The 19,682-nt window shown below is 37.2% G+C and overlaps 1 protein-coding gene across 1 annotated transcript in view; it reads left to right on the top strand.

Annotated features, from left to right (window-relative positions):
• The window catches only part of LOC139446807 (YY1-associated factor 2-like), a 41,439-nt gene extending 22,565 nt beyond the window's left edge, over positions 1-18,874 (top strand). Inside the window, exons 3-4 of the mRNA XM_071228139.1 lie at positions 5,216-5,353; positions 14,880-18,874. Of these exons, the coding sequence (XP_071084240.1) occupies positions 5,216-5,353; positions 14,880-15,105 (364 nt within the window). The 3' untranslated portion in view covers positions 15,106-18,874. The remainder of the gene's footprint in view (positions 1-5,215; positions 5,354-14,879) is intronic.
• The last annotated feature ends 808 nt before the right edge of the window (positions 18,875-19,682 follow it).

Below are 19,682 nucleotides of genomic sequence, written 5' to 3'. Positions count from 1 at the left end.
TAGAGCCGAATAACAGGATCTGGTGGTCAGACTCTTTGACTTGGTTGATGCATGTCATCGTATCCCAATGGAGTGGATCGATGCTCATGATGTCAGTCACTGGATTGTCTGATCCAGACTAAATTATTTACAGTCTGCCATCAAACAGCTCGAAGATTGCTGATGCAGCCTTAAGCAATAATCATTCCCTGTACAGAGTTGCATGCCAGAAACCTATTATTGTGGGTTCGAATCCTGGTTAACCCAAATTATGCTTGGTTTGCCAGCACCATGCTCATGCTAAGTGGTAAACATATAAGACTTGCATCACTTTGGGTTTCCCTCGTCATATAACTGGAACACTCACTCACTCACTCACTCACTCACTCACTCACTCACTCATTGTATTTTGTTACTGGTCACTCCAAACCTTTTATGAACGGAACTAAATCTGATGTAAATACATACAGTGTTCCCTCGTTATTGCGCTCTTCAATATAGCGGTAACACGGTTATAGCGCACGGTAAAGCATGGCTCCCAAAATTTACTAACTTTTTTAATAAACTCAAGTTTTCCAATGACACAACGTTTACCCCCATCTCAGAAAACATTATCAGCTGATCTTCGCAATCACGTAACACCGGAAATACCAGTCAACAAATCTGAATTGAAGTACGCAATTTGATCTTTTTATTAAAATTCTGGTAATAGGAAAAGTGGGAGTTACAGTTTGGAAAATTGAATTGGAATATTATTTGTATTAAGCCTTCTAAAGCTTAATCATACATAGAATACTTGCAACTAATTCTTTGTTGTTTAAAATGAATATTTCTGATACTACTCTTTTTTCTTTTTGCAAATGTTATGATGAAACTATTGTACACATCTTTTGGGAATGTGAACTTGTACAAGTATTTTGGAAAACCTTCTCAGATTGGATAAATAAATGTAGCCATATACATCATATGAAATTAAGTGCTGAACTTGTTTTATTTGGTGTTAAAGAAAAAATTGTTACTGACAAAGTTTAGGATCTTCTTATTTTAATAGCTAAATCTTTTATATATTTTTGCAGATTCAAAAAGACAAATCTTTGCTTCGCAATATTTCAAAAAGATGTTAGTCTGAGATACAAAATTGAGAAGAATATAGCCTTTACAAATGGTAATGTAGCTACATTTTATAAATCATGGATCTTTTATCACATATTGTTTGAAGAAGCAGAGCAGCAATAACATATGTTTCTCTTTCTCACATTTGTTTCTTGCCAGGATCAGTGTTTGAATAATATTTTAAATGCTTGACTGTGTGTATGTTTTGTTATATTTCTTAAAAATCACCTTGGCACCATTTCCAATACTTGTATTTAATTTCCCCAAATGTATACATACATTGTCTTCAGAACGTGAGGTGACCATTGCCCTGGATGGCCATCCTCCTCATGTAACGGGGAAAAGGTGAAATAAAATGTTTAAAAAAAAATAAAAAAATTCTGTTAATAAAAAAATTGTACATTGTTTATCTGGACTAATGTTTGCAATATATTTTGTTAATTATATTCAAAATTTCATTCAATAATTATAATAATGTTTACAATAATGTTGGCGAAATCGTATGTAAAGTGATCGGTAGATCGCACAACTCACTGTTATTTACAGCAACCACGGTCAGATTACCGCTATTGACGCCTTGAAACGAACTTTAGTTGCAAGAGAATGGATACACATATCATAAATGATGTACCATGACTCGCTAAAAGTCATATTTGAGGCAGTTTGACGATTAAATGTCAACATAACGTTTTTGCAATCGAAATACATGTAGCGCGGGGAGTCCCTACGGTGACTGGTCAAAATCGTTCAATACGTCAAAAAATATCCTGCATACCATCTGTACCAAAGTGCTATGCTTATGGTTCTTATAATTTTAAGTATATATGGTAGAAGCTGCAACTAAAATAACACGATATTGGAATATATTATTCCTGATAAAATAATAATTTCAGATACAATTTCTTCCGACCATTGCATCAGAATTCTTTGAGGTTGTATCATTAGGTACTTTTTAACTGAATCACCGGTAGATTTGGAGGAAAAGTGTGCACAGCTGATTGCTATTTCCGGCTTAGTTTACGAGAAAATACACACGGTAATCTTAATCTCTGCATATAAAACAATGCCTTGGAGAGCAGGAAATACATTTTAAATGGTAAATCATCATGTCTAGTGATGTTTTATATCAAATTTCATACTTTTATTGACTAAGTTTGTTATAACTGTTTATTCACCTGAATTCGCTGAAGGGATACATTGTTTTTTTTTTAAAGCACATTAATACTCGCTAAAACTTTTTTACACTATGAACCATAAATAACTTCTATTCAAATCTTTTTTGAAACTCTGAAATGTACAACGTAGATCGTGTTAGGTAGGCAGGGCATGTATACAGTTTTGTTGCTCATCTACCACCTACCATCTACCTGGTCATCTACTACCTACGACTCGACCTTCGTAAACCGCTGATCATCTATAGCATCAATTATTTGGACCCCGAAGGTAGCGTTGTAGTGAGGGATCACTGTACATAATACTGTGAAAATAACAAATACAGTGTTGTATATGATTTACAGACTGTTGTATATGATGTGTATGTACTGTGATGTATATGATGTGTATATGAAGGGGTGAGAATCTTCCGCGAATTTCTGCGAATTTTAATGACCACAAATTTGTTAAAATCTCATGGCTTCCGCCTAAACACCCACAAATTATGGACCATGCTCCGCTGCAAAGAAGTTTCAGCTGAAAAGGAAAATATCCTTTCTCATCCCTGTATAGGCAGTGTTGTATATGATGTACCAAAGATGTATACAGACAGGATATGATGTGTATATGCAGTGTTGAATATCATGTATAAGACTGTTGTATACGATGTATATATACAGTGTTGTATGTGATGTACACACTGTATATGATGTGTATATGCAGTGTTGTATAGTATGTATAAGACTGTTGTATATGATGTGTATATACAGTGTTGTATGTGATGTACACACTGTATATGATGTGTATATGCAGTGTTGTATATTATGTGTAAGACTGTTGTATACGATGTATAAGACTGTTGTATATGATGTATATACAGTGTTGTGTGTGATGTACACACTGTATATGATGTGTATATGCAGTGTTGTATATTATGTATAAGACTGTTGTATACAATGTATATACAGTGTTGTATATGATGTGTATATGCAGTGTTGTATATTAAGTATTAAGACTGTTGTATACGATGTATATACAGTGTTGTATATGATGTACAGACTGTAAATGATGTGCATTTGCAGTGTTGTATATGATGTTCAGACAGTATCAGCCCCCTCTGCCACTGGTTTGAATCACCAGCTGTTTGCTCTCTTATCTTCATCCTCGGTTGACCTGTATTAAGCTTATCTTCATTTGACAAAACTTAGGGCTCCTCTTAGAAGTTTGGAGATGTACATACTTTTGTTGAAACATTTAAGAGAATTTGATTGTAGGCAAAATACATTCTGCAATGAACAATTTTGTTAGATAGTGGTTGGAATAAATGTAAAACCCATAAACATGATAAACATGAGCTGTGTGTGTAGGTGTCTGGCCCTGCAGGGGAAACTATGTCTCTATGCACAAGAACACGCCATGGATGAGTGTTATAGACAACAGGTGGACACCAGGCCAATCAGACTTCAGATTACAGTTGTGATTAACGTTGAATTCAGTTTTTACTCAAATTAAAAAGACTCCTTTAATGTTTTACAGATTATAAATATTTTGTCATTTTTGTTAAGTTTTCATTAATTCCTGCACTTAATTTTCTTGATTTTGCAAGAATTTGAAGAATGACTGCTTTGCTCCATTTGAGGGAAATTAGTTAGTAAGGATAAGATATATGGATGAACAACTTCTTTATGACAATTAGGATTGATGTTTCGGTAATAAAGAAGTGGTTCATCCATATATCTTATACTTACTTAATTATCCAACTTCTAAATGCCTCTTAAAGAAGGGAAATTAGTTACCAGTCACCAGTGCAATTGCCCAGATAGGTAATACATTATATATCTACCATGTAAATATTACAATTGGATGCTAGTACTAACCTCAATAGGGGGTGCGTCTAAGGCGCCGCGATTCGCTGTGCAGAACAGCGTCCCTTTGGCACGCCAGAAACCTATGATTGTGGGTTTGAATCCCGGTTCGCCCCGATTAAGTTTCTAGGTTTGTCAGCACCATACCCGTGCTCGTGGGTTTCACTTTGGGCTTTCCTCCCACATTAAGCTGACATGCCGCGATATAACTGGAATACTGTTAAAAGCAACGTTAAACCCAACTCACTATCTCACTCACTATCTCACTCACTAACCTCAATACAATGCTGAATTGTTTTTCACAATTTACATTATCTGGAATGTAAATTATTTATGTTTGAATTTATGACAATTGTTTAACAACATTGTAACTAGAGTGTATGACAATCATTGTTTAACGGCAACATTGCATCTACCGTGTAAGACAAATATTGTTTAACTGCAACATTGTAACTAGACTGCATGACAATCATTGTTTAACAGCAACATTTTATCTAGAGTATATGACAATTAATGTATAACAGCAACATTGTAGACAGACAGACAGACAGACAGGTTTATTTGCATTAAAGGCCACGAAACCTAAAGTACAAAACTTTTTACATCATAAGTTGAGTTACCACATGAAGATACAGAGACTCAAATTAACAAAATTACTTATTAAGCGGAACCATTCTTAAAAGATATGTTAAGAACTTGGTAAATGGCAATAATACATTCATATCTGACGAAGTACATCGGCTTTGAAGTGAATAATACTGCTTATTTGACTATTTGACTTATTTGACAGCAACATTGTGACTAGAGTGTATGACAATCATTGTTTAACAGCAACATTGTAACCAGTGTATGACAATTATTGTTCAGCATCAACATTTTGTCCATAGTGTATTACAATTATTGTTTAACAGCAACATTGTTACCAGTGTATAACAGCAACATTGTTACCAGTGTGTAACAGCAACATTAGATTTAGCAGGGTTAAACTATCTACATGGTATCAAATGTTCAGCCATTTATTGCATTTACATGTTATTTGGCTTCCAGGCTGGACTACCATAGTGACTCAGTGTGTCTCAAGTGATCTCTCACGCTTGTTATTGCAGGAAGCCAAGGCTCAACTCCCAGCTGGTAGCACAGCAAGTGGCTCAACAGTTTGCACCCCCAGCTCCACCAAAGAAAGAAAAATCTCATAATCCTGCTAAAAAAGAAAAACTTGGTTCTCATTCTAAAGATGGCAACAGGTATGGTATGCCCCCAAGCTACCCTGCATAAATGGTATGCGTGTTGGGGGGTGGGGTGTATGTAATTGATGTGTGTTGGGGGGCGGGGTGTATGTAAGTGATGTGTGTTTGGTGATGGGGTATTTGTAAGTGATGTGTGTTGGGGGCGGGGTGTATGTAAGTGATGTGTGTTGGGTGACAGGATGTATGGAATTGATGTATTTGGGATGACAGGGTGTATGGAAATGATGTATTTTTGGTGACAGGATTTATGGAAGTGATGTATTTGGGATGACAGTATGTATGGAAGTGATGTATCTTGGATGACAGTATGTATGGAAGTGATGTATCTTGGATGACAGTATGTATGGAAGTGATGTATCTTGGATGACAGTATGTATGGAAGTGATGTATTTGGGATGACAGTATGTATGGAAGTGATGTATCTTGGATGACAGTATGTATGGAAGTGATGTATCTTGGATGACAGTATGTATGGAAGTGATGTATCTTGGATGACAGTATGTATGGAAGTGATGTATCTTGGATGACAGTATGTATGGAAGTGATGTATCTTGGATGACAATATGTATGGAAGTGATGTATTTGGGATGACAGTATGTATGGAAGTGATGTATCTTGGATGACAATATGTATGGAAGTGATGTATTTGGGATGACAGTATGTATGGAAGTGATGTATCTTGGATGACAGTATGTATGGAAGTGATGTATCTTGGATGACAATATGTATGGAAGTGATGTATTTGGGATGACAGTATGTATGGAAGTGATGTATTTGGGATGACAGTATGTATGGAAGTGATGTATCTTGGATGACAATATGTATGGAAGTGATGTATTTGGGATGACAGTATGTATGGAAGTGATGTATCTTGGATGACAATATGTATGGAAGTGATGTATTTGGGATGACAGTATGTATGGAAGTGATGTATCTTGGATGACAGTATGTATGGAAGTGATGTATCTTGGATGACAATATGTATGGAAGTGATGTATTTGGGATGACAGTATGTATGGAAGTGATGTATCTTGGATGACAATATGTATGGAAGTGATGTATCTTGGATGACAGTATGTATGGAAGTGATGTATTTGGGATGACAGTATGTATGGAAGTGATGTATCTTGGATGACAGTATGTATGGAAGTGATGTATCTTGGATGACAGTATGTATGGAAGTGATGTATCTTGGATGACAGTATGTATGGAAGTGATGTATCTTGGATGACAGGATGTATGGAAGTGATGTATTTGGGATGACAGTATGTATGGAAGTGATGTATCTTGGATGACAGGATGTATGGAAGTGATGTTTTTGGGATGACAGTGTGTATGGAAGTGATGTATCTTGGATGACAGTATGTATGGAAGTGATGTATCTTGGATGACAGGATGTATGGAAGTGATGTATTTGGGATGACAGGATGTATGGAAGTGATGTATCTTGGATGACAGGATGTATGGAAGTGATGTTTTTGGGATGACAGTGTGTATGGAAGTGATGTATCTTGGATGACAGTATGTATGGAAGTGATGTATCTTGGATGACAGGATGTATGGAAGTGATGTATCTTGGATGACAGTATGTATGGAAGTGATGTATTTGGGATGACAGGATGTATGGAAGTGATGTATCTTGGATGACAGTATGTTTGGAAGTGATGTATTTGGGATGACAGGATGTATGGAAGTGATGTATCTTGGATGACAGTATGTATGGAAGTGATGTATTTGGGATGACAGGATGTATGGAAGTGATGTATTTGGAATGACAGGATGTATGGAAGTGATGTTTTTTGGATGACAGGATGTATGGAAGTGATTGGTATAGGCCTGAATATTGTCATTTCTGTGTGTCTGTCTGTGTGTCTGTGTGTCTGTGTGTCTGTCTGTGTCTGTGGCTGGTAAAGTAACTAGGCCTGAACCAGACACCCAGAGGTCGAGAGAGTGAATGTCGATGCACAATGTAAAGGTATGAAGACAATAAGCAATGACTTCATGGGAAAGATGCATTTTTAGTTTTGCTCATCTTACAGTGAAATGTGAATTTTGGCAGTATGAGATCTCAGGCAGATGTTGGTACTTGGATTGCAGTCGGTTTCGTTTTTATACAATCTTGAAAAAAACAACCTGTTGTCAAAACATAAGCTCAAAAAAACCAGTCAAAGGAATCTTCCGTCAGTGTTTATTAATGTCTCACCTTCTTAGGACAGTTACAAGCTATTTCCAACTTTAGAAAAAACAGCGCTGATTGATACTGGTGTAGTTGTACCTAAATCCGTCGTTGCTTACCCGATCAGATAACTCCCTGCATTCTTCAATATGACTGAAAAAATACTTTTTCATTCCTAACAGAGGATCTAAAAATGAGCTCCAGATAATTTTCTTAGTACGTCAGTGGAACCATCTTTTCCACTTTCAAATTTAAAATACGATAAAGTGAAACTCTTCAAGGAGACACAGATATTGTTTGTGAAGTGTGAATTTAAGCCGTGACAAAATAATTTACGACTAAATCATGAAGCAAAATCAAAACATTGAAAAAATGTAATGATTAAATATTGCACAGCATTGCAGAGGTACTCCACCGATTGTGCTATGTACACAACATGGTTGTCTTTGATGTGGACTATTACAAGCTTGTAAAGGCTCATGTGATAAGTTATGGCCTATTGAACAAATAATGTATTTGATTATGATAAAATGTTAGGAATGTTGACGGAATTTCTGAAGTCATCTCACAACCTAACAACCCATTTCAACCCTGTTCTCCAGTGAAGTTCATTAATCCTTGAATTCAGTTTGTTTAAAAATAGTGTGCTCGTATAAGTAGCGATTCCTTCCTTGGCCAGTATAGCATCTGACATGATAGAAAATATGCAATGTCTCCACCCTAATGTTGAGCGTGATTGTGTACACAAATTGTTAGTTTCTTTCAGAAAAGAGTACTTACATAGATATAATATAGACTTACAAACTTTGTCCAGCATGGCGGCCTTTCATGTCTTTATAACAGTGTGGACAAAAGGTGGTTAAACTTGTGTTGAAAAGCCTTTAGTTGGAAAATGCACAAATTAATGAGCAAAAAGAAGTTTAGCAGACAATATGGCGAGTAAACACTTGCATAGCTCTTGCCTGTGAGAGTACATAACAAGCGGGGGGAAAAGGTGTCTAAATGGGGTGTCTGCCATCATCTGCATGTATTGACCCAATGTGTAAGTGGTTCTTCAAGGACCTTGTACAAATTTGGTTTGTCAGTTATGAGTTAAAGGTGCCCGCTGCTCCTGGTATGGTATCTGCGTCATTCAATTTTCTACATGCTTTTTATTATAACTTTTGCGTCAAGTTTTAGAGGAGAAAAGAAGGAGGTTAATGAGGTAAACAGATTTTGAGAGCATTTAAAAATTACCTGAAAAATGTGTACTATAATGTATAATTATCAGCTTTATCAGTGTAGGGTATTTTAAAATCTCTTTACTCAACTTATTCTCAAACTAAACCTATCACTGCAGCAAAGGCCCCCTCCCCCTCAAAAAAAAGAGAGGAAAAACCAAAAAAACTATCAAGGGGAATTAGTCTTATTTTTTAACCTGCATACTTCTAACCACTTGAAAATCCAATATTCAAATAGGTTTTATTTTAATTTCTTCATAATGTAGACCAGGTAGTGCTGTGGTTTTTAAGATATGTTTTCAATGGGTTTTAATTATAGTTTTTAGATAATTTAATAATGATTTTTATTTTGATAGTGACCGTAGATCAGTTTATTTTAGACATTTTACTTAGTTCTGTCTGGTTGGTGGAATAATAAACCCACTGCTTTTCATGTCTATATTTTTCACATTAAAATATCTTTAAGTTGGCAGATTTGTGAACAAGTTTAAAACATATCTGTCCATGTATCATTAGTTCTGGGTTATTTGTTTTACAATGTTCAGGTGATGTTTCTGCCATAGTTCTCAACTTCAAATTTGCTAATGGCAAACATTATTTTTTGGGGCAAAATTTGAAATTAAGTTTTGCCCACTAATTGACACTGTTTCCTGATTGGCTGAAATTTCTGAATTGGTGAGACTTTTGTTGCATATTGTTTGCAATATTTTTGTGTTGATGATTACAAAAACACTCTGTAAAGTTATTATTTTTACATTTATTTATGAGAATTGACAATTCTTAAAAAAACACCCCTTCTGTGTTGAATTTTAAATGTTACCCCAAAATGAAATATAATCTACTTGTCTGACAGCTTAACATATCTGAATGAGCGGGGCTCACAAACACTTGATCATGAATGAAAACAAACAAGTAAATTTAAGAAAACCTAACCATTCAGCTTGAACTACAGCTTGTTTCCAATAGGGATGTATATAGATGTTTACATAAAGGTGATACTGAAACATTGCTGTAACCCATATCACAACACCATCAGTGGGTAGTTGGATAGATCGGATATAATAATGTATTTCTATTAAAAGGTCTCTAAAGAAACGAGGTTCCTTTGAGGCAAACTTTAAAAAATCAACTTCTTGTAAGTCCAGTTGAGCTGTCACTCTGAATCTAATTGACCATAGATATTAATTAGGTACAGACAGAAGCAGACATGGAATAACATGCTCATTCAATGATTTGACTGGAAATGCAGGTATTCTTTTGACACACAAGCTCCCCCTCCCCCCGAACATGTCTTTTGTATACAGCCTGAGTAGCTATATAAGCAACTGGGTGGCAGGTGGTGAGTCCATACATCACTACTAGACAGAACCCAGTCTGAACATCTGTGGAAGGACGAGAAGTAGAGATAATCACACGAAGGTGTTCGACACGACAAGGTCCTCAGTTTTCAATGCATGGTGATCTGCAATAGCGAACCAATTACCTGACCATCTATTGAAAGCTGAATTAACGCTGGGTTGAGGACTGTGAATAGGCTGACAAAAGCCACGGAGATGTATTGGCTGAGTGAGACGAGGCTGATTGTGGGCACTCTTGACAGGGTTGTGCTAATCTAAGATATGACTGCTTTGAGATCCCCCTTACTGTTTATCCAGCCCACCCGGGCGGTGCGGCTGCTGTTGTGGCCTGTCCACAAACAGGCTAATCTTGTCACTGTTAATACTCATGAAAATATATTGACTGCTTCAATTTGTAGTCCAACACGGTGTCCAGTCATTGCCCAAGGTTAACGATGGACTTTGTAGGAATATGGCTTGGCTCGATGACGATTAGTTTGTGATAGGTGTCAAGAGTAATGGGTCTAGATTAGACTGATTAACAGTAAATAATTTTTTAATTTGACGTTTACACGATATACGGCTTTTGCATTGGACGAGAGGTCGGTCACATGACTGCGAAATTGACGTTCACAAGTGTATGAACGACACAATTTGACGTTCATACGTTTTTCACGAGACCGTGTTCTTGAAATGATGTAAACACTGATGATCTAAATAGAACAGAAAGAAACACTGACTACTAATTGGGATTTACCGGACTGAAATCATTCAATCCCATTCGTGACCAACTCGTGTTAATCCGGGACAAGCCGAATAGCAACTCGTGCCCCTCTCGTGGCCATTTGTGCAACCGGGTTCCGTCTTAGCGCAAACGGGCATACCTAAAACAATTGTCAACTCATTGCGCAATGATTCACATATACTTCCCTATATATTATTTATATTTCAGATGCAATTTAAAGCACATCTGGACATGCGAAATTATACAGTATGATTGAACACATTTAACTGCGTCTTGGGTATATTTTTAGATGCAAGACATATGTAAAAACAGAAATTATTTCTGAGGGATTCTTTGACGAAGAATTTGAAATCATACACGCATTCTGATTGGTTTGTCCACATAACATTCATCGATAGGGGGACAAGTCTTCTTGCTGGTTATGGAAAGGGGCGAGTGGTGACGAATGCATTCATCCCATGGGCATTCAAATTGAAAACACACTAAAAAATACAGACTGCAGCCAGTGGGATGCAGAAAAACCTACTCGTTAGGAATGAATATTGATATATTATTTGGTACCATTTAACATTAATTTCTGTATGTGATCATTAAAGATACAATACACTGTCGAACGCTTCACGTTTTTCTAGCGCTAACATATTTGGATCAGTTGGGGTACTCCATATCTATTTGAAACTAATGGCCTCAGGCCGTGCGCAATCTTACGTCAGAGTATGTAATTTTTTAAAATGATCTAATGGTGTTGTAATACTAACTTGGAAATAATCTAATGGTGTTGTTATACTAACTTGGAAATAATCTAATGGTGTGGTTATACTTACGTGGAAACAATCTAATGGTGTGGTTGTATATGCTTATGTTGAAATAATCTAATGGTGTGGTTATACTTATGTGGAAATAATCTAATGATGTGGTTATACTTACGTGGAAATAATCTAATGGTGTGGTTAAACTAACGTGGAAACAATCTAATGGTGTGGTTATACTTATGTTGAAATAATCTAATGGTGTGGTTGTACTTGCGTTGTATCATTTACGTTCAGGAGAAACCATACGAATATGTCATCATTTTCTGTATGAAAAGATTATGATATGCAAAATGTATTGAAATCAAAAATTGATCTCCCGATGTAAAATCTAGATAAACTATTTTGTAGCTCACCTGGACTGAAGGTGAGTATGTCGTCGTGTTGTTGGTCATCTTCAGTCCATCTTTCCTTCATTGTCTGTCGTTTGTGAACTCGGGATTTCAAAATGGCCACTGTGGCAGCCATATCATCCTTGGGAACCATTTCCAGGATCATTCATAATCATTACAGCTTTGGATTATGTTTTATTTTCCAAATTAAGGCTGACTGTCCATGAACCAAGATGTATTCAATACAACACTCAGATGTTCTATGGCTATATCATATGTATCAGTGAAGTTATGAAGATAGTACTGGTGACTTTCCGATATTGTCCACTTGAAAATAGCCCGTGTTTTAAAACTGTATATACAATATTGTTATGCTCAAATATGTTTCATGAATTGTTTCTAAATATGGTATGCTCAAATATGTTTTACAACTTGTTTTTAAACAAAACTTTGCATAAATGACTAAATTGTAAATATATTAACTTGGTCTCGGGGCTATATGGCTGAGATAATGCCGATGCAACGTTAAATTTTAACTCGCTCACTCACTCACTTCACTTAAAAAATTTCGAAAAATTGTTGAAGTGTTGATTTATAGTTAATATTATGTTAATTCTCATCACAGTTAACTAGGATTAATGTTATGTTAATCCTCATCACCATGAACTTTAAGCATGACCCAAGTAACCAAGAAAGATAGGAAGGTGTTCTCTTAAAAAATACAGTATCATGACTCAAAAAGCTTTAGAAAACATTTTTTATTCTGGAACATTAAAATACATTGATGAAGTCTACACTTGTCCGGGATGTATGAATATTGCGTAATAGGCAACTTATGATACAAGACACCAATCCATGGAGGCATATGCTCAAAGTCCATTACATTTCATCTTCCCGAGGCAAGAGAGTTAACTGACTTTAAAAGTCCAGTTTCCACCCTTGCCGAACTAGGCTGGAATTCCTGGGCTTGATCGTAGCGCCACCAGTGGCTATTACAAGTAATGTCCTTTCTATGCCTCTCCTATTGACCAATCAGATTCAACCTCTCGTATCATTTGCATTTGCTTCAAACAAAACGGTGGCGCCCAGTCAAGATGATCTGATAGATAATCAAGATCTATATTGTGATCAAACGAGTCTTACATCACGAAGTGCATCAAATCACATGATTAAAAACATGAAAAGATATAGAAAATATCTGTTGACAACGAGTTAGCAGTGCACATGCTTTGCAAATTCTGCACTTGACCGAAATCTGCATGACACTTTACGAACCGGATTTCGATTTCGGTGCATGATTTTGATTGGACTATGCATAGACTCATTAGCCCAGCCAAAATGTAACTCCATAATACCAGCCTAGTTCGGCAAGGGTGGAAACTGGACTTTTATAGTCAGTTAACTCACTTGCCTCGGGAAGATGATCACATTTGTACCCAGGTCAACAAACCCTGCCATCACCCATCTTGGAATGTTGCTAAAAGTGGCCTAAAACAATACTCACTCACTCACTGGTTGGATCCTAGGGGTACCTGGTTAGAAGGAGAATACAACAGGCAATTGTGGTGTTGAGTCTTGTGAATTATCTACAACCTCCAAGTCGTGAATAATGAGATACTATTAGGGATGTCATCGTATATTGTGATATCCTTGTATCGATAAATGTTTACAGTTTGTACTGTAATATAAATTTAGGAATATCAATACTAACTTATTAATTCACTGCCACAGAAATGTTTCAACTGTTAAGGTTACAATGGTTATGATGGACAGTAAGAAGCACCAAAATTCAATTTTAAATATGAAATGGATCAGCCGAGTTCATTTTTAGCATTAGGTTTATAAATTGCAAATCTACATAGGAATTTCATATCTATGCGCACACAATAACTAATTTTGATATTAATCATTACATATCATGATACTTTTAAGTGGACGTGTCTGTATCAAACATTCCAATCACTGACACCCCTTAGGCCCTAGCTGCTAATGTGTGAGTCTGTGTGCCTGGTATGAGTGTTTGAAATTTTCTCATGGAGGTGTCCCTTCAGTGGGGATAACCAATACATGTTGAACAGCTCACTTAACTGGGAAGTTTGGTGTTTGCACAATTTCCTTCTGATTATAATGATAAACCCAGCATTTTGTCATCTTTTCATTAATAATCTAGGCGTCTATACACCAAACCACTGAGCTTACTGGCTGGAACTTGTCTTTCAACATCATGAAAATAGTTTTATCATGTAAAATTGGCTTCCACAGATGTTGCTTGGGTGAGATCAAACAGTGTCACCAAGGAAATATCGCTTCAATGAAATTGCATCACAATGCCTTGCAGACCATTATGACATCAGTTTTGATGATGTCACAATGAAATGACATCACTAATCCCTGCCACTGAAGCAAGTTAGCTGTATTTTTTAAACACAAGACACTGGATATTAGTGTTTGAAGAGTTAGATTCTATATTTAGCGTAAGAACAACTATGTAATGAGCTTGCTAGTCTGAAAAAAATGCAAGTCTTCTGACATCTAAACTCTCTGATGTAAGTGTTGAGTAACTATTTATGCACATACTTGTTAATAGTCTTACATAGTAGTAAGTATAGAATAGGTATTCAGCAACCCATGCTTGCTGTAAAATGCGACTATGCTGTCGTAAGAGGCGACTAACGGGAACGGTTGGTCAGATTCGCTGACTTGGTTGATGCACGTCATCGATCCCAATTGCGCAGATCGATGCTCATGATATTAATCACTGGATGGTCTGGTCCAGACTCAATTTTTTACAGACCGCCCTCATATAGCTGGAATATTGCTGAGTGCGGCGTTAAACAACAAACAAACCAACTATTGATCTGCTGAATATATACAATGTTGATAATGGTGTGTCTTATCTTGCAGACCCCCAAGGTTAAGGAACATAGATCGAAGTAGCGCCCAGCACATCCCAGTCACCGTGAACAATGTGACAGTCATCATCACGGATTACCAGCCAAAAATGAACGGACATATTTCTTCCTCTGAAAATACAAATCATAGCTCGGACGCGAGTAGCGACACAAACTCTTCCAGCACAAGTCATGATGCCAATGATGAAGACTCACCAACTGAAAATGGCAACAACTGATCTCATTGGCTATTGTTGGAATGGATCAGTGATTTGATTGGCTCATGGCAGCTGAAGATCGGTTCCTTTGGCTAATGGTGATGACCAATGCTGTTTTTGAGATCTTCGTTACTGGATTGGTATGGAAACTAAAAGTGTTATGACAGTTCCTTGGCTGAAAGAGTTGACTGACATGACCAATGAGTGCTTGCAAATGGTGTTGAACACAGAAAAGCAGGAACGTCATTGGTTAAAAGAGCTGACCAATGAGTGGTGGAATCAACATGGTGTTAAACACCTAAGTATTTGATCACAAAAGGCTGAAACGGTTGACCAGTTAGACACTTCAATTATCATGGTGTTGAATGCTGAAGCATTAGGTCTTCACTGGCCGAAAAGTTGTTTATACCCAGAGAAGTGCAGAACAGAAGTACAGGAGTGTCTAGGAGTGTGTCATTGAAGGACTGACTAATAAAAGAATGTTACCTAAGTATTTGGAACATCAATGGTCATTAGTGACTCATCATTGGTCATATATGTTGAACCTTGACTGTTTTGGAACATCATTGATATCAAGATTTCACAGTTTCCATCTTCTTTGACAATGTAAATGAGGTCAATGACGATATTTTCCAAACATTTGAATTGTCAGAGTTTGCATGGCACATATGGACTGCAATCTACAACCTTGTTGGCTGTGAAGCCAGGGGGTCTTCCCACGACAAACGTCTCACTGGAAAATATGGAAGTAAATATGTTGTAAGTTCATTGGAAAGCAATGAGGCCATGTGACCAGTCAGGGAACAGATTCATTGGATGATCAAAGAGGCAGCAGAAATTTGCTGAATTTATCAAAACTTTCGAAGGCCTGGTGCCTTGAAGGCTGTACTGTTGTTGTTTCACAAAGAATTGAGATTTATGAGCAGATTCCAACTCTGCTCATGGAAATATTCATCTGATCATCTATGCTTCAAACTTAATAATATCATCCGTTCATACATCTTGTGACTATAGAAAGACACCTTTGATCTGAGAGACAGCAAGGTTACTGGATATGTAGCTTCATCTCATTTGCTTCTGCATAAGAAGACTTTTGCAGTATGTTATCTCTCAAAACTTGACTGATCTTCGTCATAAATATAGTGTCATTTATTTCATAACCTGTCCATGACATCCTCTGCACATCAGCATCATATATACAATATTTACTTTAAAGGCCATGTTCCCAAGATCAATGAGGTCACTGTATGGTATGGATGAAAATTTGATGTTCACTTGATGGGTACAATGTCATTAAAATCAGATCTAAGTTTTCGCTGCCGCTAAACAAAGATCTGAGGACATCCCTTTACGGGTCACGTCAGAACGACCTTTCGCAAACTTTGACCGACCACTGAAACAAATAACAAGAAGTCGATATCAGCCAGTGAGAAAGCAGCTTTCTCGAGCTTTACAGCACTCGTTTCAACCTGGCGACTTCCATTTCAGACTACGCTTGAAAAATATGTTGACACAGTTCTCGATTAAAATTTTGAAAACTGAACAATCTGGAATGTCTAATATATGGTTGCGAATGTGGGGCAGTGTTTCCCACGTTCCTCGCAACGCCTCCTCCGTTCAAATGTTTATCCCACGGAAGCGATAGACAGACGATAAGCTTGACGGAATCAGTCGTACGGGCCGTAACTGTCGTTTGGAATATCCCGTGTTAACGTTTTCGAGGTTGCATGATTAGAAAACACATTCGACTGTCACTTTCATGATCTGGTAAGTGACGCTTTCATTGGTCGGATGATAGGTCGTTCTGACTTGACCCATAATGGGATGTCCTCAGATCTTTGTTTCGCGATAGCAAGAACTAAGATCTGATTTTAATGAGATTGAACATAGGTAAAGTGTAAAATCAGAAGTTAGATGCCGTTTCACTGATTCTGGAAGACATGAGATGAGGACCAAGTATTAAGTTTTTAGACCATGACGTGGGCAAGTAGTTTTTGACATTATTTTGTCGAATATAAGAAGAAACTTTCTATAAACGTTTCTGAAAATGTGGAACTTGATAGTTATTATACATTTTAATAGGCCCAAACAATATCAGACAATAAACATGGACTTATGTGTCAAGACAATTGATTGGTACATGGTTACAGGCAGATGAAAGAAATGAATTTTCAGATGTTTAAAAGGATTTATATTAGACCCCGGAAATAGAAACTGTAATGTCTTTTAATAAGTCAACATGGGAAATCCTAACCTTCATAGCATCAGGCATCAAGGCTTCAGCCAGCATCCAGTAGCCCGTTCTGGATGTCCCTCACTGAGATGTTGTTGCAGCATGGCCAAAAGTAGCATTCAACACCACTTTTTTACTTCAGCTGCCTGTATTAGCTGCAGGGTTGCTAAATATTTCATTTCATACAATTAGTAAAGCATTGTACACGAAGCAGTCCAATTCACCCAAAGAAATATGTATCTCACAATTGTCATGTTATCAAATGCATCATGGGAAATATGAGAGTAAATGTTTCCAAATTGTCTTTCAAGACGAGAGCCCCTTCATATTACAATCGTGCAATTTTTGTCCGTTTTTACCCGTAGTCATATACAGCTGTAGACTGAGTTGTACCTAGTACTGCAGAGTTACCGTGTCAGCTTCAATGAGAGTTTAGTTGTTAGCTGTTTGTACATAGATCTAATATGGCCTGATAAATTATTTGGATTATCATCCATCCTTTCCTGAAAAATTGGTAACAATTTATATTTTATTTCTTTTTGCAAAAACCCAAAAAACTTGACAGAATTGAACACACATTGCTTAGAAAGTGGTTAAATGTTATATTTGGATAACACTTTCTTAGCATGCTTAGTAAACTACAGATTTTAGAACTTTTTGGGGTTGAGTCCTTTCCGGGACAGAATTATCAGTTTGGTGCTCGGAAGTACCAGTAAGTCTGAAGTAATAGCAAATAACATTGAAGGTGTGTTGGGATGGTAATCTAAGAATAATTTTCAATGGCCTTGTGAAGATGTGATGAACTTTGATAGCCAGGATTAGGTGGCATGTTGTCCTGTTGGGTCAGGTGAGCTGATGATGAACTGAATCTCAGCAGATCTCGTTTACAACATAGTTGTGTGTTTCTCTTCTTTCTCAGCGGGGGCGGTCGGGTAGCCTAGTGGTTGAAGCGTTCGCTCGTCACGCCGAAGACCCGGGTTCGATTCCCGACATGGGCACAATGTGTGAAGCCCATTTCTGCTGTCCCCTGCCGTGATATTTCTGGAATATTGCTAAAAGCGGCGTAAAACCCTACTCACTCACTCACTCTTTCTCAGCGAGTCAGATGCATGGTGTTTACAGTGCATGGACCTATGTCATCATCATGTGAAGTGTCATTCCAGTCACTACACAAACAGATGCTATTAAAACACACAGACACATTTCAGTCACTGTGAGGACAGTTTTCAACAGTTGTAATCTTCTCGAAATCATGCAGCAGTGTTTTGTGAAGTCCCCAACATGGAAACTGGTGTTCACTCATCACGCCGAAGGCCCGGGTTTGATTCCCGACATGGGTACAATGTGTGAAGCCAATTTCTGGTGTCCCCTGCCGTGATATTGCTGGGATATTGCTAAAAACGGTGTAAAATCAAACTCGCTTACTCACTTACTTAACTATCCTATTTCTACAACTAGATGATGTCTTATGCCATACTTCTACAACTGGTTGATATCAACTGTAGGGGCGGTCGGGTAGCCTAGTGGTTAAAGCGTTCGCTCGTCACGCTGACGACCTGGGTTCGATTCCCGACATGGGTACAATGTGTGAAGCCCATTTCTGGTGTCCCCCACCGTGATATTGCTGGAATATTGCTAAAAGCGGCGTAAAACCATTCTCACTCACTCTTATTTGTGTACTACCATAAAATCAGATATGATCCTCTAAAAAGATAGCTAGATGAAGAGACATGTACATTATCAGTAATGTCCTGACAAAGAGTTACTGACATATTTACTTCAAACTTTCCATAAATGATTTGTTATGAACTGACACATTTGGTTTGGGATTATTTGACTGTATGGCCGACACGTTTATATTGTCAGGATGAATTATACTGAACAAAAAATGTTAAAGCTCATGAAATATTTTTATATGTGAAATATGGAATTGTGCGCTCAGTCATCACTACAAAAGATACCAGAAATAGTCATGACATAGTCCCTAACTATACTCACCACCAAAAGAAACATGAACCATAGAAATGTATGGTGAAGTATGTAAGTTATGAAGAGATCTTTCCAATGTGTACCAATTAACGACAAAACTAACACTTGGTCAAGTGTTACCACAGAGTGTCTTTATTCTTATCACAATATTCTGCATGAGATTTCCAAACTTTACACGCTTATCCTGCACGAGACAAAAGGTGCATCTCGAGTCATGGATGTATGATGTCACATGCTTCGTTCATGAGCGTTGGTTCACACAACATACCAGTATGTTCATTTGTGCATTGAATCAATCTAATATCTCTTGAATATCGGTAATTCTTTAGTATATTAACCAACATGTATGGTATTTGCGTATGTTTGGTGGTGAGTG

The sequence above is a fragment of the Haliotis cracherodii genome, unplaced genomic scaffold, assembly GCF_022045235.1.
Source record: "Haliotis cracherodii isolate W230 unplaced genomic scaffold, xgHalCrac1.p SCAF_6, whole genome shotgun sequence".
NCBI lineage: Eukaryota > Metazoa > Mollusca > Gastropoda > Lepetellida > Haliotidae > Haliotis > Haliotis cracherodii.
Note: the sequence above shows the minus strand (reverse complement) of the source record. Positions and strands in the feature narration are given on the sequence as shown.